We start from the raw sequence: 20,902 nt of genomic DNA, 5'->3' as shown, positions 1-20,902 counted from the left end.
TTTTCACATAAAGAGTTTAAACATGATTAGTCGAGTAACTATTTTATAACTTTTAATAGTTAGGGGATTCAACAAAACAATATCCTATAATCAAGAGACAATTTCAAAACTTTTAATACTCTAAGTACTCAACAAAATACTGCATATTGATATTATGAAAATAAAAAATAAAAAATTATATGTCAGAAGGTTTAGTGATTTTTAATAAAAATATATTTTAACCATTAGTTTTAAAAACTATACTTGTAAATTTTTTTTTTAAAAATTACAATATTTAATATAGACATATTTGTAATTAAATATTATAAATTTGATATTTGTAAAATTTATAAATATTTTTAAAATTATTATTATAAATATACCATTTTCTTGTGTTATTAATTGCTTATTCTTATATGTATATATTATATATCATTTATCAATATTTTTCTATAATATCTTTTATGTGTGTCACCTTTTCCCTATATTATTATTTGATTATAAAAGTGCACAATTGATTGAATATTTTTATTAATAATTTATTTAATAAGAGTTTTTAACATTAAAAAACATGCAATTTCACGGATAAACCTATTAAATATCATATATAATACATAAAGATTAAATATACTTTTATATTATAAAATTATGGAATGCAACCTATAATTTATTCTCGCATTAATTGTTTATAACTATTTATCAATAATAATTTATTATATTATTGATCACATGATACTATTTCCTAATATTTATTTTTAGCTATAAAACTTATCATGTGTTATAATGAGTAAATCACATAAATAATAATTTATTATTCAAAAAATTTGAATTTAATCACACCACTAATATTATTTATTTATATCCAATATTAAAAATATGAAAAATTTTGGTTATCCAACTAGTAAAGGCTAACAATTAATGATGGGTTAGTTAGTCGGGACTCAAGTTAAGGGAGTGGATTTGTAAAATTGTAGGAAAAATTATTATTAGAAAATTTTAAGAAAAAAAATCTAAAATATATAAGAGAACTTAAAAAATTTAAGGACGGGACTACGTCACCTTCCCCTCTTGGTTCATTCTTGGTAGTAGTGTCACGACACATGTTAGATATCAAGGGTGAGAGTTCAATCGAATTGAGTTAAGTGAGTAAAAAAAATCAAGTTATTCGAGATGACGAGTTATATTTTATAACTCGTACTTATTTGAAAATTTTTGAGACGGGTCAAGTCGAGTTGTTTGAGTTTCTGTTTATATTTGCTTGTAAATAATTATAATATTGTGCTAAGGGACAGACGTAATATTTCATGTTAGGGGAAGCAAACTTGTAAAATTTTAAGTAAGGAAGAAGTTATAAATTTTAGGAGGGATGAAAACATATTTTCTATAGAATATACAAATAAAATATCTAAAATATATATATAAATGTAAAATGTTTAAGGTCGATGATTGCCCCCACTTTCCCCTTTAGGTCCATCCCTGATCGTGATACTGTTTGATTCCAATTTAAATGATTTTCTATAACAATATACTATACGTAGATATTTCTTCATATGTGATATACATATATCATACATAGTCGAGAGACTCGACTTAAACTTGAAAATCGATCTAGCAAATACTAAAAGCTTCGAGTTATTCAATTTCTATTTTATAACTCGACTCGAATTTGAAAATTTCAAGTCGAATTTAGTTTATGAAATTGAAGTATATTCAAGTTAACAAAACTTTAGTCAAATCGAATAAAAATTAATTTTCAAGTCGAATCGAATTTTGCTTATAAGTTTTTTTTTATTAATCTAAGGCTTAAAGTAGCATCTGTTCTAAATACTCTCAACTATTTGATAATGCACGCTCAATCACTCTGCTACAACCGCTGATGCTTAAACTTGTGACCTCTAGAAACAACAACAAATACTTTAACTACTGAAGTATGTTGATTCATGCAATTTTACTTATCTTTACATTATCCAATAAACTATGTAGTCTTATTCACATCTTATTATAATGTTGAAACCAAAAAAAGATAAATTATACTTTTAACCCTTTAATTTTTAAAAAGTTTTATTCTAATTACAAAAATTTGTAAAACAGAATTTGTTTACCAAACATTTTACGTCCAAGAATTTGTTTAATTGATTGTAATTCAATAGACCCCTCCACAGACACCAACAATTGAATCCACCTAGCCATAACACAAGAATAAAAAACAAGAGAAATTGAATACAAACTTAGTCTTGCTCCTTTTATAATATATAACGGACTAGTAATTTTTAGGATTACATAATATTTCACTCTTTCATCACTAAACATGGTTTTCCCAAACATACATAGTAATAGCAAATGATTTCAAATGTGGTTACTTTAAAAAAAACAAGGGTAAATTACATGTCTGGTCCTAAACTATCAGTTTTGGTTTGTTTTAGTATCTAAATTTTTTAATTTTTTTTTCTAAAACTATACCTAAAATTTAGATTTTGTTTCATTTGAGTATCTTGTTCAAAATTTAATGTTAAGTTTTGAATTTTTTTTTGAAAGATTAGGTATTAAAAAGGACCAAAATTGATAGTTTAGGTACTAAATTCGTTAAGTTTTTAATGGCATGATACTAAAATGAAACATAAACTAAACGTTAGTTATGATTTTGAATAAATTGAAAGATTAGGTACTAAAACGGATCAAAACTGATAGTTTAGATACTATATGCATAGTTTACCCAAAAAAATAACACATAGGAAAATGGAAGTTCAATTGCGTGCAGCAACTGTGTGAACACGCCTTAAATGGACCTTTGGAATAAGCAAACGACGCCGTTCGGGAAAATGGGTAAAATTATGGCCCATGCAGGTTTCGAACCTGCGACCTTCGCGTTATTAGCACGACGCTCTAACCAACTGAGCTAATAGGCCATTGCTTCTATTTTAATTTAATATATATATATATATAATATTTCTATTTATTTGTTCCTTTTTTTTGAAAGTTTTATTTTAATTTAAACAAATATTTAAATATTATAAAATTAAGAATTGAACGTCCAATACCTCAACAATAAAAGTACACCACTGCCTCAACATCCTTCCATTCATTATTTTCAATGTTTTATTTCATGCTTTATTTGTCTAAGAACTCATTTATGTTGTTCTTTAAATTTATCTGGAAAAAATTAAACTTTTAATAGAAAAATCTTTAAAATATCGTCTTTTTGATTATACAGTTAAAATTTTTACGATCGATATATATGGATGGAAGAGTTGTCTGTAAGTCCCAGCTCGAACTTCATATATATATATATATATGAAATTCGAGCTAGGACTTATAGACAACTCTAATCCTGAGCAACTTATTTCTGGAATGACATTATACTGGCACAACCATCTGTTCAGCAATTCTTACATAACATTTTGATTCGATATGGTGTCTCAAAATTCCTCGTCGTCGATGATTATGCTGCAGTTGGTAGGGAGATTGTGGACCTGTGCCTCGACCGGATACGAAAATTGGCTGATAATTGTACTGGAAGAAGTCGAAACTCGGTTTCACCATTTACCCTTCTCCTCCCTGAAGACTTCATGGAAATGTATGAGATAGCCTAGTTGCTTGCTTTTTCCCTATGGTCGAACCATCATCTGACCCATTAATCGAACAATTATTCCGAATCATGCAGGTTTCAATGCTGCTGTGGAACCTTACAATAGCGTGCTCTCCTTGAACACAAAGATGTTGCAGTGTTTCTTGACAATGAAGCTATATATGATATCTGCAGGAGATCCTTAGATATCGAAGGGCCGACTTACACAAACTTGAACCGCCTGATATCCCATATCATGCGTTCTTTAACCATTTCATTGAGGTTTGATGGTTCCATAAATGTGGACATTGAAGAGTTTCAGACTAACCTTGTGCCGTATCCTCTCATCATATGCACCTGTAATCTCAGCTGCAAAGGCTTACCATGAGCAGCTATTGGTTCCTGAGATTACGAATTCTGTTTTCGAACCCTCAAGCACGATGACTAAATGTGATCCAAGGCATGGGAAGTACATGGCATGATGTTTGATGTACCACGGAGATGTTGTACCGAAGGATGTCAAGGCCGCTATCTCCTTTTCAGGTGTCTTACGGATTTCAAGTGCGGTATCAACTATCAGCAACCCACAGTGGTATCAGGAGGTGATCTTGCTCGGGTACAACATGCATTGTGTATGATCTGCAATAACACAGCAGTAGCCGAGGTTTTCTCCCGAATCGACCACAAGTTTGATCTCATGTATGCCAAGAGAGCATATGTTCACTGGTATGCAGGTGAAAGAATGGAGGAAGGTGAATTCTCCAGAGCCCGTGAAGATCTCGCCGCTCTCGAGAAAGACTACGAGGAAGTCGGGGCGAAAGGCGGTGAAGACCAAGAAGATCCAGAAGATTACTAGATTCATATTTCATCAAATCAACATCCCTGGTGTACCATGTGCATCAATCTCATTTTAGCCCATAAGCTATATTTTCTATTATTGTAAACAAGTCCCTGTACTTCATTTGAATGGTTCTGCACATTGAAATGTTACCTCTCAACGTCTAATAAAGCTTCTACCATGTGACATGACTTTGTGTTCGATTGAATCAGTCTCCGATACCATTCCGTTTTTCTTAAATCACTTGTTTCCAACAAATATGCAGACATAGTTCTCACCCCGGACTCGAATAACAACGAAATAAGAGATTTTCATTAAAAACTTAAGGTTCATTTTGTAGGTCGTGCCAACAATTAGATAATTCAAGTTGCAGCAGTTTAGCAAACATAAAAACAGGTTACCATTAGTCACCCAACTATCGGCAAATTCTCGATTCGCACTCTCGTAATCCCATCAGGTGTGAGCTAACTCCAAAACCCTGTCGTCATTTTGGATTGCAGGCCATCACTTGCCTCCATGAAGCTAGAATTGCTAGCAATATAGACCGTCAGCCATGCGACAGTAAAATCATTCCCGGACCTTGCACAAACTGATCATCACACTATCATAGTTGAATGCTATTGGATGCATTAATGGACTAAAAACTATTACCAGCTGAATGCTAATGGATTGATTTAGAGAACCATTTTGCAATGACTTGAAACTGTTTCAAAGTACCCAAACCCCATCAAGTGGGGCATAGCATGACTGTATGATATATCATCTACATATACATATACATATAAAATAGAGAAAACTATCAATCAACCACCCTTTTAATATTCCTCCTATTCCGCATGACTTGAACTCAAGATCTTAAACTTCTACAAGGACCAAGATTCGTCATAATTAAATCAGCATGATTCCTTTAGACATTTTGTATTCAGAGATGAATGAGACCGAACAGTTGACATTTTACGAAATGGAGATCACTTCTACTCTCTGCCTGTTATTTTTGTCCCTGTGACCTGCAATAACATGCAATTGACCCTAATTCATCTACTCTCTTGATATTACAATGAGAAACGGAAGCAAATACCAAATGGAGATCATGTTTTAGAACTTAGGAAAACAAAGAGCACAACGGTGGAAGATCCCACAATGCTTCGGCTGAATCATGGACGGTTTCGATACACTCTTGCAGTCCATTCATAGCGTAAAGTGAAGCCGAGATTTGTCTTTCGACTTTCATCCTCTCGAACTCCGTCAAATTGGAGCCAGTTTCCTCGGGCAAAACAACATTCTTAGGTAAATTCATGATTTCTTGTGTGTAAAGAAACCTATCGAACCCTGTTTCACATGTATAAGAAAAGTCCGATTCGGAAGATGTGGACTCAAATTCCCTTGTGCAGTTGCTCATGTCGGGTTTATACGCATCGTCGAACAACTGCATATCTCGAACGATTTCAATAGTAGAAGAATTCTCATTGCTTAAGCCTCCACCACTATTAAAACTACTAATGCTGGGGCTGGGGCTTGCTGTTGTGGGGGGTGAGACTAGAACACTTTGTTGTTCCTGACCTCCCTTCTTGCTGTCAAGTAGATTCCGAATCCGAGACGCGAGAGGAGAATGGAAGGACACATGAGTGACGAAGTTGGTACGAGTATCGGAACCGCGGAGAAGGCAAGCGGCTTCGTCGTAAGCTCTAGCAGCTTCTTCGGCAGTGTCAAAGGTGCCAAGCCACATCCTGATCTTCTTGGTTGTGTCTTTGATCTCAGCTACCCATTTACCAGAAGGCCTTTGTCTTACACCAACAAACTTGTTAACCTTAAGGCTGCTTTTGTTTCTTCCCTTGAATTTGCTCCCTTTGCTAACAGTGATACTTGATTTCTCATGCTTTTGTTGCTGGAACTGGATCTCCATTGCCAACAGAAAATGTATTTGATTTTGAAAGATATGAATGAAGAAGAAGAAGAAGGTGTATGGATCAACTTGGTTGATCTTCAATGGACAAAGGGGATTTATACATATCAGAAATTTAGCTAACCATTTCAACATTCTCCGTGTTTATCTAATTTCAGGTACTTGTGCTTGCTTTTGACTTTCACTACAATGTCTTATCTGCCCCTTCCCAACTTGTATTATTTTTAAAAGCAATATTAGGGGTAAACTACATGTTTAGTATCTCAACTACCACTTTTATTCTATTTAGTCATCCAACTATTTTTTATTTCAAAATCATACTTAACGTTATGTTTTGGATTCATCTTGGTCACCTACCACACAAAAAATATCGGTGGTACTGATGTGATACCATAAGATAATATCATATCATCATTAATTTTTTTTTAAAAGTTCTTTTAATTTTTTAATTATGGTGACCAAAATGAAACCAAAACGTATCATTAGATATAATTTTTTTTAAAAATAATTGAATGACTAAAACGGAACAAAAGTGAAAGTTATGATATTAAACGTTTAGTTTATCCCAATATTAAACCGAGAAGAAACTGGACAAATTGAGAGAGTTGGCAAAAAATTCTAGCCCGTGATGGGTTCAACCAAATTTTGTAAGTTTAGTTTACATATTTAAAATAATAATAATTACTCAAACCAATGAAATTAAACATCAAAATTTATTAAAATGAATCCACCAAATCAAGCTTCAAGTTTGTTTTTATTTACTCAGATTTTTTTAGAAATAATCCATTAAATTAAAATTAACAAATTCATCAGGATATTTCATATATTTGTAAGCACATGAACCACTTCTAGAAACGAGAGTGAAATAACAATTTTTCTTAACCTATTAACAACATACGCACACTGAAAATGTAATTATTTAAACCTAAATCATCTAGATAAACAACGTTCGTTTTTCTATTAGAGTTCTAAAATGTTCATTAGAAGACAAATTCAACCTTTTTAATGGCAAGAATATAATGTTGAACACAAGAATAGTTTTCATCAGACAACCTCAAACTTAGGGCAAGTGGGGGGGGGATTGTTGTTTAGTCCTTGTCTTGCTACCGAGTCAAATTGAGATAAACAATTAAGAAGGGAGCCTCAAAGGTTGCCACGTGGAGGGCTTAGAGATAACCTTAAAGAATCTAGAGAAGAACACAAAGACAAAAGGTAAGCTTCAAAAGCCAATTGCTCCACTTGACTCATAATTTGCACCGACTCCTTAAAAAAACTCATAATTGCAAGGGGGGGGGGATTGTTGTTTAGTCCTGGTCTTGTGCCCGTCACTGGGAATCATAATAACCGGTGCAGATTAATATTAGCTATCATGCACTATTATGGCAACTAATAGTATCAGATGAACATCTTAACCTGTGAAAATACGTCGTCAACAACCTTCCGATACTCTTTCTGGATTCTCTCCCTAAGAATCTGCAATAGCAGGTACATAGACCCTAGTAAGATTAAGAAAATGAGAGTAAAATACATCTTAAAATATCTAAATCTGACCAACCTGAAACTCATCTAGTTTCCCTTTCAACTTCTTTTTCACGGCACTGCAGCAAAAATATGGCTGTTACATGGAATAGTTACAAGATATGATACTTTCCAGCAAGTCCAAAAGCTTGAAAAGGGATTTCAATGGAGGTGGAAACAAAAGTGGCCATAGAATTTTAAAATCATTCACATTGAAAGAAGAAATATAGAACCAATTATTTCTTTTGAAGAATCACCAAAAAGAAAGTAGCCATGGATCCTTAAAACTGTGTCAGATTTCATCAAACTAATCAGGGCAGCAAAAGTAAAATAAACTAACTTCTGCTAACCATATTTTAGATCCACTTTACAAGTACTCAAAAAAGTTTTCATCATGTATTAAAAGGGACTACAAAGCAACAAAAAGGGATGGTATAGTACAGAGTTGTTGCGGCTCTTGACCGATCGACACTTGTTCCTTTTCGACATCTAGGCTTCTGCCTATTTGCTAAATTCTGTCCAACTTCAAGAAATAAAACGAGGATCTATGAAAAGAAAAAAAGAAGAAAAGAAACAGTAATTAGCCTACGTCTCTGTCCAGTTCATCAAATTTCCCCTTTACAAAATGAGCAATTCTTCCAACTTCAGCAACGTCTTTCTCCATTCGCTCTTTGATAGCTTCAGATGATAATAGCATCCATCATGAGATCTAAGTTCAAGACAGTATAACCAAGATTTGGTCATTTAAAAATCGGCTTTTATTCTATATATTCTCAATAGCAAAGTGATAAACAAAAATATATAAGCACAGACCTCATTATTTGTTTTCCCAGCAGCTTTTACTGAAACTATGAGTGTAAGAGAAACATACAGGAACATTGCTAACCTTTCATGGCAGGACCCTTGGTTATTTGTCTTGACTCCTCATGTGCCTCCTGCATAAAATATTTGAAAGCAAATGACATCCAAACATCATAATCAATAGTCAATGCTGTTGCTTATCACTAACAAATCATCCAGCAATCATGTTAGGCAAGTTTCAACTGTTAAGTATCAATCCATGTACAATTTTCTTGGTCATGGATTCATGAAACAATACGAGGACAAACTTAGAAAAAAATACAGTGGAATTTGACATCCTAAATAGATTTATTCACAATAGATTTTATGGCTAGAGAGAGTAGGATGGTAGTGATTTCACAAAGGTGAACAAACTTTAAAATCTCAGGGATTAACTAAAATCAGGATGGATATTGAGAGATGAAACACAAAACAGAAAGTCGCAACTGCAATTACGAATCAAATATACTTCTGCTAAACTTACAAAGCACAATATTACATCATTAAGTCTACAGCACCTTTACAAAGAACTCTTGAAGGCACACTTCTCCAGAATTCAGCGGAGCTCCTCCTAACTCGTTATCTCTACCTCGGATTACACCTCGAGGTAACTCACATGAATCCTGCATTATAGCAGACCATGATAAAAATTAGAAAAATGTAATTCAAGAGTCAAAGGCAGACAAGTTCATCTGGTTATTCTAAAGAAACTAAGAATTCACAAAGATATCCATCTGAAAATGTCTTAATATAACTAAAAGCAATTTCCTATTCGCACAAAATTTAAATATTGACGCCAAGAAAATTCGTCCAAAAAACCAGAGAAAAAAATCTCTAGGGTTTAATAAAATAATATAAAATCAAACAATGCCCAAAATCAGTCCACAAGCCGGACTGTTATAGTCAAAAATCGTCTTTATTCGAATTTTACCAAAAATAGCAAAATCCCAAAAATCACTCTACATTGAAATTAGAAATAAAATAAGCAATCTCCAAAAATTCCGGCCTAAATCGGATTTAAATTGACTTCCTAATTGACAATTGAAATATTACCATAAATAGTAAAAATTATCTAAATCTAGTGATTCGGAGGGAAAACAACAGAATTTGAAGTCGAAAAAAAGGCCACATTAAAACGAAAAGGGAAAGAAAAATTCGAATCCACCAAACATTATATTTTCTTTTTCTTTTCTAATCACAATCCAAATCAAATTTACAAAATGCAATGCAGCTACCCTAATTAAAAAAAACTTAGATCGAAACGAAATAAACGGCAACAGGCAAACAAACAAAAGAAGCTACAAAAATAGATAGATAGATAAAACCAAAGAACGAATATATTTAAGAAACATTAGATTTAGCTTACCAATATGCCTGTTTCTCCCACCAGATATTTCTCGAGTCAACCGGGTTGCTTTCTCGATTGCGGATTCGGTTTCGACTATGTCTGGTCCCAATATGCTTCTATTCCTTCTCCCCCAAAGGGACCATCGTATAACTCCAAAAAAAAAAAACAGGTCAGTCTCTTGCTTCGTTTTCCAGCTGGAAATTGTTTTGCAGGATATCCTTGATCCTAATCGTATGTTGCTCTTTAGGAACTCATTTAATTTGCTTGGTCTGACACTCTGACTAGCCGACGCCAAATGGTGCTTGAGATCTGGCAGCTTTGAAAAACGTGATTTAGGTCTCCACCGGTGCCTCACACGTTGCAACTTCCATCGGAGGTCATATGCCTGCGAGGTGCGAGCCTGTTCTTCATTTGTAAGAAATCTGCCTTTGCAAACCAACCAGAGAAACATTTTAATCCTTGGTAAACTCTGATGTTTAGTTAGTACGTACCCTCCAGGTTTCCTCTTCTTGACCAGAGAATCAAAGTCATTGGCTTTGTACGCCGACTCAATAGTGAACCTCCTGTTTTCATTTCCGGAGCTAGATGAAGTGTTACTTTGGAGCTATATGAAGCTAAAGAATCACTGCAAAAGAAGAAAAGTCGTTGACAAGTATGCTGGAGTCTCTCAAGTGTGAAGAAAGAGCATTCAGAAGTACAGGACAAAGAAAGAGAAGCGGGTTCCATTGCTGTGAATCTGCACCTTCAGCTTTCTTTGTAGGGGAATCCAAATCAAGATGAACAAATGATTTCAACGTTCCAACACAAAATGCATGGCGAGAAGCACAAGGGATGAACAAACACAACCCTAGAGAAAACGCCCTTCAATCTTCGGAATGCAGGTGCAGATTTCATATTTTGAATAGTATAAAAGCCAGCAATCTTTTGCAGTCTAGTTGGTTGGGAATTCGGATACTCGGCTCTCACCGAGAGACCCGGGTTTAAGTACCGGCAACGGAATGTTTGTTTTTTGTTTTATAGATCGTCTCAGGTGAGAGCTGTAGGGTTCACTATTCTTCGGGTGTTTGGTTTTCATGTCTGCTGCATCTTTTTTTGGTCTTAATTGTGCCAAAGAATGCAGTTTTTTAACTGAAAATATCGACAAATTCATCTTCTCTCCAATGAACTTTACCTTCATACAAATACAGTAGCAAAGTAGAAACTTTGGCATCTTCTTATGTGCCAAAATTATAAGAAAAACTCATTGCTCCATAACAAAAAGAAAGTTTCAAAAACAATTCCGTTTCCGGGACTCGAAGCCGGATCTCTCGGGTGAGAGCCGAGCATCCTAACAAACTAGACTACAACGGACTGTTGATCTCGATCCATTGCAACACATTCTAGCTCTATCCACCGATGAATCCATTGCTACTTTTGATTATGAAACAAAATAACGTGGAAAATAATTAAATTAAAAACTATATCAACATCATCGTTCAATATTTAACGGTGGATGAAGAATAGTTGATAATTTGATTTGATTTTTTTAATGGGTTTAATATTTTCTACAATTACTAGTTATTACAAGTCATACTCTTGAGAATTCAATTCATCTAATCAGTTAATCATCCTTTCATTTTAACATTCAACTCTGCAGTTTCAAGTATGAGAATTATTGGTGGTGAAAGTTTTTCCAGTTGACTTTGGCAACAAGGTGAAGAAGCTTCACCATACAATTAATGAAGTTATAGCTTGCAGTGCCTTTTGAACATAAATTTGCCTCCTAGTTTGTCATTCAGATTCTTAGATTATAGTTTCATCAGGTCTAAAAAGGGAACGAATATTGCATTTATGGAGTTTGAGATATTTCTCGATGTAATGATCATATTCATGTTTAGGAGGTTAAAATGAATAATTGAAAAGTTTCAGATCTAATGATTATCAACGACGGTAGCCTATGGCAACCAAAAGTGATTAGCGATGGTGGTAAGAGAAGACTGACGATGCGAGATTTTGGTCAGGAGTTAAATTGATATTTTACCTAAAGATTGGAGGGTCAAGTTAAAAATTAACTCATTTCAATAACGTGTCGTGTGGGGTTGTAAACGAGCCGAGTTGAGCTCAAGTATTGTTGAGCCGAGTCGAGCTCAAATATTGCTGAGCTCGACTCCTCTCGAAAAGTGTAAAACTAAGTTCGACTCAACATATAAATATTAATATTATTAATAATTTAATGTTAAAAAATCTAAAAATTCACATTGCTCACAAGCTTTTCGAGTCAGGTATAAGTAGCTCGTTTTGGCTTGCTAAGAATTCAAGTCGAGTTCATTTGATTTGAGAGTTGACCGAACTTTGATCGAGTAAATCTCGAGTAGCTCGTGATTTGTCTTATATCACTTTTAGTCTTAGTGCCATGTCATTAAACTAACGATATTTAAAATCTCAGTGACCAAAATAATATAAATCAATAACATAAATAATCAAAATGTTATAAATCTTGACATTGTGAATTGAGAAAATCGAGTTGCAAGGGTTGCCTCATAATATAGCTCTGCAATATATGATTCAAATTAATCAACCAGTAAGTTAGATACAGGTAATTAAACAAAAAAATATTTAATTCTTTTTGCCTAATACATGGACTAAATTGATCCAATTAATAGTACCAAGGCGACCTTAAAGTAATCTCTACAATAGAAGAACTAAAATATGATTATCGTATTTTATAAAAACTAAGAAGTTGAAATGTAGCAGTTCTGCAATTTTTATACAGACAAATTGTAAGCGATGAAAAATTTCAACGACTTATATGCAGCAAATTTGCAGGTAAAATTCACTTGTTTAACTAATTAAAAATGGGATTAATTTCATGGTTTATAAAATATGAGGGCTAAATTTTGAAAAATTAAAGTTTGGGACAAATTATAAGCTTACTGTCTCTCTCTCTCTCTTCTGTAGTCATATTCCATAATATGATATTATTTTTAAAAAAAAATATTATACTAATTATTTTTAATATTTTCATTAAAGAGTCATGTATATTATTTTTTAAAATTAATTATAATTAAAAATAAATATGAGAAATTCTATTAGCATTGAGGAGGAATGAGAGAGGTTTTACAACATGCGGACTGACTTTGAAACCAACTCAAAGCCATAAAACTGAAGCAGCAATTTCATAATACTTAAGTCTTTACTTATCTCTCTCTCTTATTTTCACTTTAAGTCCCCCACAAGACTATTCCTAAACTTTAATCTCATCCTTGGATCCTTGTTCTTGAACCAATTTGGAGAATGCATCAAGCGTATGCATGTCAGAACGGTATTGTTTCTGAGTAAATTCCAGCAAGCCAGCCCAAGTAAAATCAGGGTATCTCCTCGGATTTTCAGCGTTCACCAACACAGCCGCCGGCGTCACCGGTTTCTCCATCTTCGGACACAGAAAGAAAGCAAGAGATTTCCTCACGGTTCGATTGTTCACCACTGCCCTGTGCAAGCAGCTCTTGTAAATCCCGTTCGACAGTGCCTGCATGCACTCATTCAAACATCACAATCCCATTTTCCTTAAAAACCAAGCTCATACATGCATCCATACTTGCATACATACATGTATGTGTTGGCTGATAAGGTAAAGTGGACAACTGTAGAGGGTGGTCGGATGATAATTCTAGTGGCGGTTCTTGTAGTTCTGATAGAGTGGGTCAGGTTCTTTGGTAAAGAAGAGTGTTCGTTCGTGGAAAACCCTCCGTATGTCTCAAGATTCGCAAGAGTTGTATGTTCGTATATCAGAGGTTCGCATAGGATATTGAATTATTGATGGTGGTGAGCCCGCAACCTATGCGAAATTCCAATATGCTAACAAACGACTCTTGTGATCCTTGAGACATGCAGAACTCGGTGAGAGATCATCAGCACACATTATTCTTTACTAAAAGATTAGACCCACACTATCAGAACTACAAACCACCGTTAGAATTATCATCCGACCATCCTCTACGTTGTCTATCTTACCAGTCAACAATATTCATACAGGGGGTTGAATGTTTATTGTTTACCATGAATGTGTCGCCGATGTTGATAACGAGAGCTCCAGGGACAGGAGGAATGGAGTGCCATATTTCATCAGCAAACACTTGAAGGCCACCCACTTGATCCTGAAGAAGGATCGTCAAGGAAGTTGGATCCGAGTGAGGACCGGTTCCCAGAGTCAACTCAGGCTTCTGGCATGGCGGATAGTTGTTCAGTCTCAAGATTGAATCATTTTCTGCAAAGAAGTCTTTGTAGTAAGCTTGATCCACTCCTAGACTTATCCCTATCAGCTCCATTAATTCCAGTGCAAGCTTATTCATGGCTTCGCTATATTCCTGGTAAAACCTCCTGTCAAACATGAAAAACCAAAATCTATTAGACTTCGGTTGAGTTGTTCACATAGTAGTAACGTTTTTCAATGTCACTGCGCCACCGCAACAGTACCCACAACATAAAAACACAGTTATTTAAATCACATTGTAATGGCTGCAACATCTGCAACCGTAACACCGACCAATTTAGTACTATGGTTGTTCATGCAGCTATATTTGATTTACATACCCGAAATCTCTGAAATCTTCGCCCATCCGGTCCACCATATAGTGTTCGATGATTTTTGGAGTGTCAGGGCAATATCGAAGCGACAGCGTCTCCTTCCATGGCAACTTGGAGAAGAATCTCCCAACGAAACTACTAGCATAACCATAGCTTTCTCCTAGTTTTCTCTGAGCCTTTTGCTTCTCAGAGAGTTGCAGGCCAAAGAACAAGTCCATGTACTCTTGAGCTTTGTCCATAAGCTCAGAATCCACCCCATGGTTCACGACCATAAAGAATCCATGCTTCTTGCATGCCTCGCTCATTGCCTCTGCCGCCTTTGATAAAGCAAGAGGGTCAGCCCCGTTCAACAGAACTCCCATGTCGATAGTTGGAATCACAAGCTCCGGGGCATCGAGGCTCGGTTTCTCATCGTCGGGCCACAAGAACTCGGAGGGTATGTTCGATTCAGATCCGAGGATCGATCCATCGAAAGCGAGAGCCTGCCCATGTTGATCATTGTTTTCCCCACTTTCGACAGCAGGAGTTGCAGGAGGCGTCACCATTTTCAGCTATGACAACTTGAATGGTTCTTGTTTAGGTGTTTGTGAGATCTAAAGTGGGGAAAAGGGGGGGTTTAAATAAGGTACATGCACAATTGGTAACAAATCTCATTGCCTCTCTGATTTGTTTTGTGGACCCTAATTCGGCTTAGTTGCATATCCACACTATTGAAGGAGCATTTAAGGTATATCTTATCTGGCAATGGAAACATATTTGTCATGTCAGGTGAGTTAATATGATATCTATAATCAAACGGATGTATATGGTTAATTATTAAGTAGGGAGATTTTTTTATTTATTAGGTTATTTGTCACAAACCAATTAGAGAGATTCTCATTAATTGTGGATGAGCTTTATATTTACATATGGATTTTGATTTAATGTGTAATCTGATACATAAAGTTTTAATGCTACAATTATACATAAAACTTTAATTTCAATTCAAACATAGCTAACTCATAGGTTAAAGAAATATTTGTTATTCTTAAGGTATTAGATTTCAGTATTAGAGATCGTAGAGTATTTGAGCGTTCATTGTCAAATAATTAAGAGTTTTTAGAACAAATACTACCACATGTAAGTACCCTATATTAATAGAAAAAATATACACATAAAACTGAGCCAACACATTTGATTGGTTTGTCAAAATGTTCATCTTTGTCCCTCATCTTTTCTTAGGTTTTGAATGTTAAACATATTTTAATGATGCTGATGACGATTTGAAGTTGGAAAATATTAAAACAATGCAAGATGATATTTTAATAATCGCTTAAGACTTTGGAATCATGTAGTGTTTCAAAATAAGTGTTTAGAGGTATTTTGAAGTGATTTTCGAACTTAATTTTAAGTTTTCTAGGTTATAGTATTGATATTATTCATATAATATCAATTATGTATGAATTTATCCTTGAAAATCTAAATTTTAAAGGGTTATTATCAGTAATAATTAATGCAGTATCAATATTGTTCATACATCGATATTCTCTTAGGTAGTATCGATACCGAATGATTCCAGGCATTCTAATGTATCATTTTGGTTTTGACGCCATCAATTTGGTATCAATACTCTTTGATTGGTATCAATACTCTTTGATTGGTATCAATATCATTAAGTGAGTATCGTACTCAAGTATATATACTCTCTATTTGAGTATCCAAACTCTTCGTATGAGTATTCATACTTTCTATTGAGTATCATACTCTCTAATGTTGGAAGATTCAAAATATCTCTCATGGCACCTGATATCTACGAATCATTATGAAATGGTCCTAGTTTAAGAAATGAAGAAAATGTCTTTAAGTAGTATAAATTGTCAAAATACCCCTAAAGTCTAATAAATGGAATTTGAAGGTTTAAAATAGGAGAATTGAGTAGAATAGCATTAGTGCTTATGAATGAGATTGAGAAATCCTAAATGTATAAAAATAGAAAAAATAGTGTTATATCTAAAAATACCAAAATGCTAAAATATCTGAAATACTCTCGCATATCGAAATGTCCGAAATGGCATTACATGAAGGGCGTCGAACTCCGAGCAGACAACTTATCACATCCAGTCGTGCCTTGCAATCTGCCTACACTGCAACGGCTCAGTCACAGGGCTCTACAAGTAGTTCCTCACGTTGGTGTAAGCCTCCTCGGGGTGCACTGAAAATCAACGTGGATGCCTCCTTCCAATATGGTTCTGATACTGCTGGTGCGGGTGTACTCGTGCGTGATGATGATGGCTCGGTTGTTCCTGCCTATGCGATCCAGTTCCGGTGGATGTCCGGGCCCTATATAACCGGTATTCGTTTGGCGTCTGAATTGTCAGACTCACAAATGCTAATAAAGAGTGACGCTTTCAACGTAGTCACCCAACTCGTTTCTGCACGAGAGGATCTTTCGGTAGCGACTTTCTATCTCCTTAAGGCCCCATTCCATACATCTTTGTTCCGGCCATCCACCGATCAGCGAACTTAGCTGCTCATACTTTGGCGTCTCAAGTCGACCACCTTTGGGACTCCATTTTATTTTGATTCTGCTTGCCCTTCTTGGTCATATCCAATTGTACTAGACGAAGCTAATCTTGGTAATGAATATGCCTTTACCTCAAAAATATTATAATTAAATTTCAAAACTTAATTGACTGTAAATTTTTAACAGTTAATAACTTGCTTGATAGTAAGTTATGGCATAATTCAATAATGGCCAATTTATTGTACAAGTCAAATTCATTGGGATAATTTTTGGCGGGTTGAGTGCAAGTTCATGTTTCGTTAAGAAGGGTGAAAATTGGAAGAAAAAAAAATTAAGAGTCAACGTGCACAATGCTAACATGAATTTCGGTTTTTCTTTTTTCTAAGTTGAAAAGAAATGTAAAAAAAAACTAGGAAATTACAACACAGTACACCCTAGTAATCAAAGAATATATTGAAAAAAACACAACAAATGAAACACTTAAAACGATGCATTTGCTTAAGTTCACAGCTTAGGCCATCTGATGCACTCTACCACAAGCATCTCGGTCCTGACGAATTGTTGTAACAAGGTCATCTGATGCCAGTGTCGATGACGATTAGTAAAGCGACTTAAAACGAGAACTTTCCCAACTTACACGGCAATTCCATCCTGCACTCGGAACAAAATTAATGGCACGGTTAGCATGGAGGTGACCATTGGTGTGATAGCAGAATGACATACCTTGGCAGTCAAGTTTGACATGGCTAGGTTGAACTTTTCTTTGGTTTTTGTACCGGCAACCTGCCCGGCCTTTGCAACTTTGCTGAAAGCACCGTTTAGCCAAGCTGTTCCGGCAGTTACATACCTGTCCAGAACAAAACAAAGTATCTCAATGCGATAATAACACAAGGACGGTACCTTCTTTTCCCCTATTATTATCTTCTTTGAACAAGGGACGAAGTTTGACCTTACAGCGTGTTGAGAAGGAGAAATGGTACCTGCTAGATTTGACGGCTGATCCCGTGTCATTTATTTTTCTCTCCGCTACAAATATTGCAGCCATCGTTTTATCCGACACCTGCAACCTTTGGTCCACAGATTTTACTTTCTCATTAACCACCGAGATTCCCATAGTCAGTCCGACTCTCCGGTCAAATGAAATGACCTTGGCAGATGCATTGGCTCTCAACTGATGTTTCTCATCGAATGCTTTCGCTTTGTTAACTGCATCTTGTCGTATGGCTGAACCTTTGGCCAACACACTAGCAACAACGTCTTGCGCCCTACTAACATACATTCTTCCACTGCGTGGTGAACTTGTTCTGCCCTGCTGAAATACACCAATAACTCGAATCATAAACTAGACTATTAATTTAGATCCAAATGATGAAATCTCATTAAGGAACTTGTTCAGACTCAGTATATCAAGGCATAAAGGCAATAATTCAGTATATCAAGCATTAACCACAGAATCAGCAAGTCCCATTTAAGGACTCTAAACTATGCTTTCACTTCTATTATCCTCATTCGTATTTTTGCAGTTACTTTAGAGGGTCATCAAGTGCATGAAAGTTCTGGACTGCTATTTCTTTAGTCCGGTTGCTTTTGCGATAACTTGAACAATCAAAATCTACCCGGTTTAGTTCAACAAGTAGTCATAATATAATATTAAACGAGACCAGCCATATGTCAAGAAGATTTGAAACAAGACAAGTCAACTTATTTTTCCCCGTCCCTTATCCCGTACTGAGGCAGCCTGTGCAGCTAGGACATGTTTATATGCAAAACAAATTTAATATCAGTACCTCATCGTTTGATGCACTATGCCCAGCCAAAGCAACGGACATGATGTTGTCTGCTGCTCTTGATTCCTGCGCAGGTTGCAATAATAAAGATAAGAATTTCGCTAAATGCAATTAACAATCAAAAGCAAAACCTCTCAGTCAGCTTACATGAATCTCAAGTTTCGGAACGTAATTTTCAGCACAAATTATGGTCACAATCTTGTCAACAAGTGTTGCCCCTGCAGAACAAGATTAAAACATGTCATTAGTTGAATTTCTTTGAATTAGATATTAATCTTTTTCTTAACTAATAAAGAGAACACTAGTGCAGAAAATCCGAATAAGAGCACATCAAGAATCATATAGCCGATGGAATCAAAGAGTACGTTTGGAAAGTTGGAAACAAGTAGGAAAGGACTTTAATTTGCCCCATCAATCATCATACAGGCTGAGGTATCCGATTAAAAAGAGGGAGCTATGGGGTACTTGTCCCACAGTAGGAGCATTCACAAATCCACAAGGTGAACTAATTGGATATGATACTAACGGTATGCTCGATTCCAGCAACAAGAACTGGCTATTAAAACTACCAGCCACCACCACTAAACGTCGGTTTCCACGGACTGACCCCTCTCTCCCCTACTAATCCAGGTGGCCTCGTGAAATTTCGGCGAAACATCTAAACCATTGAAACCTCTTGTTCTTCAATTACTTCTGGATATTCCACAATTATAAATTAAGTGAATTACTTTCCCCATTTCTGACCAAAGAATTCTAGTTCGATTCCAACCACGAAAATACGAAACTATTTCTTAAAACATTGATCACCATGTGAGGATAAGTGGATAACATAACTTCAAAGTTACCAAATTAGGCAGCTTCTCCAACTTGGCATTGCTTTACGACAAAAGAATTACTTTACAAGTTATTATTTCAATTCATTTAGCTCCAATAACTTATTCACTTGAACAAGAACAAGCAACTAACATTCGATATCAATTCGCAAGGCTCAGTCGAAACAACTAAGTTAAAGGAAAAACATTAACAATATTTGAGGATTACAAGTCAAGAAGAAAAGTAAATCCATGCATCAAGAAGAGCTAAACCAGATTAAGAACACACCGATAATAACAACGCGATTTCAAGAGCTTTTGGATCTTTGAATGTAACATATGCAGTCTTTGATTGGCCTGTTTCACTGCAGTAACCGTAAAACAAAAGAGCAATCCAAGTTAACCAGCAAAATCACTACTTTTCATGTTAAATTGTTCATTAAGTTTTTAAAAGCACCAACAAAACAAAATCCAGATTTTATATTCAAATTTCTTTCCCTGAACTTATCCTCAAGCATGAAAAAAAGATATCAACAACACAAAAAACAGCAAAGCAGCCTTATCTTCCAGATTAGTTTCCATAAGAGAGTCAAAATTCAACACAAGTTTTTTTTTCTTTTTATTTTAAGTTCAGATTTTAAAGAACATAAACGTTGGCCCAAAAAAAGCTGACTCAAGATCCAAAGTACAGCTTTCTGTCATTTTCTCACATTTTCTCAGCAACCAAACACTATAATACTCACCAACTCTTTAATAGAACCACCAGAAAAAAGAAAAAGAAAAGAGCATACCTTATAATCTCAATGTGCTCTATATCACCAGAAAATGAAAAGAACTCATGAATCTCCCTCTCAGTTGCTAGATCTGACAGGTTCTTCACTTGTACAGTTCTTGTCTGAGAAACACAACAAAGACAACATTTTTAACTCAGAGCAATAAAAAAAGATTCAGTTTTTAGAATCGTTAAACACAGAAGACATGAAGGAGAACATGAAATTTAGCTCACCTGCATTTCTAAGCAAGAAGCAGGAAATGAGTTGTGAAAAAAATGGTAAGAGAGAGAAGAAGACAACTCTGGGAGAGAGAGAGAGAGACAAAAATATGTGAGCAAGAAATAATGTGTAGCATTGTTTTATTATGACCTTTCATAAATATCCAGGTGTTTGGATCGTTAAAATGTTTAAAAGAAAATTGTAATTTATGAAGGAATTGAAATTTATCAGACATTAGAATTAAATTTTATATT

At 35.1% G+C, this 20,902-nt stretch overlaps 3 protein-coding genes, 1 non-coding gene and 1 pseudogene across 5 annotated transcripts; 1 reads left to right on the top strand and 4 right to left on the bottom strand.

Annotated features, from left to right (window-relative positions):
* Positions 1-2,811: 2,811 nt before the first annotated feature.
* On the bottom strand, positions 2,812-2,885 carry TRNAI-AAU. Its single transcript has one exon. It is a non-coding gene; the product is annotated as a tRNA-Ile (tRNA).
* Positions 2,886-3,387: 502 nt separating this feature from the next.
* Positions 3,388-4,400, top strand: LOC120213781 (annotated as a pseudogene).
* An 894-nt stretch (positions 4,401-5,294) lies between these two features.
* LOC120212966 (ethylene-responsive transcription factor ERN1-like) lies at positions 5,295-6,381 on the bottom strand. The gene has a single exon (XM_039211134.1). The coding sequence runs from the start codon at positions 6,283-6,285 to the stop codon at positions 5,485-5,487; it is 801 nt and encodes a 266-aa protein (XP_039067065.1). The 5' UTR covers positions 6,286-6,381; the 3' UTR covers positions 5,295-5,484.
* Positions 6,382-13,176: 6,795 nt separating this feature from the next.
* On the bottom strand, positions 13,177-15,099 carry LOC120212994 (gibberellin 20 oxidase 1-D-like). The gene is made up of 3 exons (XM_039211154.1): positions 14,561-15,099; positions 14,026-14,347; positions 13,177-13,496 (listed from the first exon to the last, which is right to left on the bottom strand). Exons 1-3 carry the CDS (start codon positions 15,097-15,099, stop codon positions 13,215-13,217), a joined length of 1,143 nt encoding a protein of 380 aa, XP_039067085.1. The 3' UTR covers positions 13,177-13,214.
* Positions 15,100-17,441: 2,342 nt separating this feature from the next.
* LOC120212976 (binding partner of ACD11 1-like) lies at positions 17,442-20,765 on the bottom strand. 2 transcript variants are annotated; one of them, XM_039211142.1, is made up of 8 exons: positions 20,663-20,765; positions 20,448-20,551; positions 19,946-20,021; positions 18,992-19,063; positions 18,845-18,910; positions 18,038-18,369; positions 17,781-17,904; positions 17,442-17,708 (listed from the first exon to the last, which is right to left on the bottom strand). In XM_039211142.1, the coding sequence occupies exons 1-8, from the start codon at positions 20,666-20,668 to the stop codon at positions 17,691-17,693; spliced, it is 798 nt and encodes a 265-aa protein (XP_039067073.1). In that variant the 5' UTR covers positions 20,669-20,765; the 3' UTR covers positions 17,442-17,690. The 2 variants fall into 2 exon arrangements, with proteins under 2 accessions (XP_039067073.1, XP_039067078.1); XM_039211147.1 differs by having other exon boundaries at positions 18,038-18,366.
* Positions 20,766-20,902: the final 137 nt, after the last annotated feature.

Source organism: Hibiscus syriacus, unplaced genomic scaffold, assembly GCF_006381635.1.
Source record: "Hibiscus syriacus cultivar Baekdansim isolate YM2019G1 unplaced genomic scaffold, ASM638163v2 tig00000738_pilon, whole genome shotgun sequence".
NCBI classification, from domain to species: Eukaryota; Viridiplantae; Streptophyta; class Magnoliopsida; order Malvales; family Malvaceae; genus Hibiscus; species Hibiscus syriacus.
The sequence above is the reverse complement of the archived record's forward strand: the minus strand, read 5'-3'. Positions and strand labels throughout refer to the sequence as shown.

Excerpts from the sequence above, each read along its gene's own strand:
- LOC120212966 (XM_039211134.1), bottom strand. The coding sequence starts at position 6,285 with ATGGAGATCCAGTTCCAGCAACAAAAGCATGAGAAATCAAGTATCACT.
- LOC120212994 (XM_039211154.1), bottom strand. The coding sequence starts at position 15,099 with ATGGTGACGCCTCCTGCAACTCCTGCTGTCGAAAGTGGGGAAAACAAT. Across the intron at positions 14,348-14,560 it reads GAAGATTTCAGAGATTTCGG|GAGGTTTTACCAGGAATATA; the intron begins GTATGTAAATCA and ends CATGTTTGACAG. Across the intron at positions 13,497-14,025 it reads ACATCGGCGACACATTCATG|GCACTGTCGAACGGGATTTA; the intron begins GTAAACAATAAA and ends GAGTGCATGCAG.
- LOC120212976 (XM_039211142.1), bottom strand. Across the intron at positions 20,022-20,447 it reads GAGCACATTGAGATTATAAG|TGAAACAGGCCAATCAAAGA; the intron begins GTATGCTCTTTT and ends CGGTTACTGCAG. Across the intron at positions 19,064-19,945 it reads AAATCGCGTTGTTATTATCG|GGGGCAACACTTGTTGACAA; the intron begins GTGTGTTCTTAA and ends TCTTGTTCTGCA.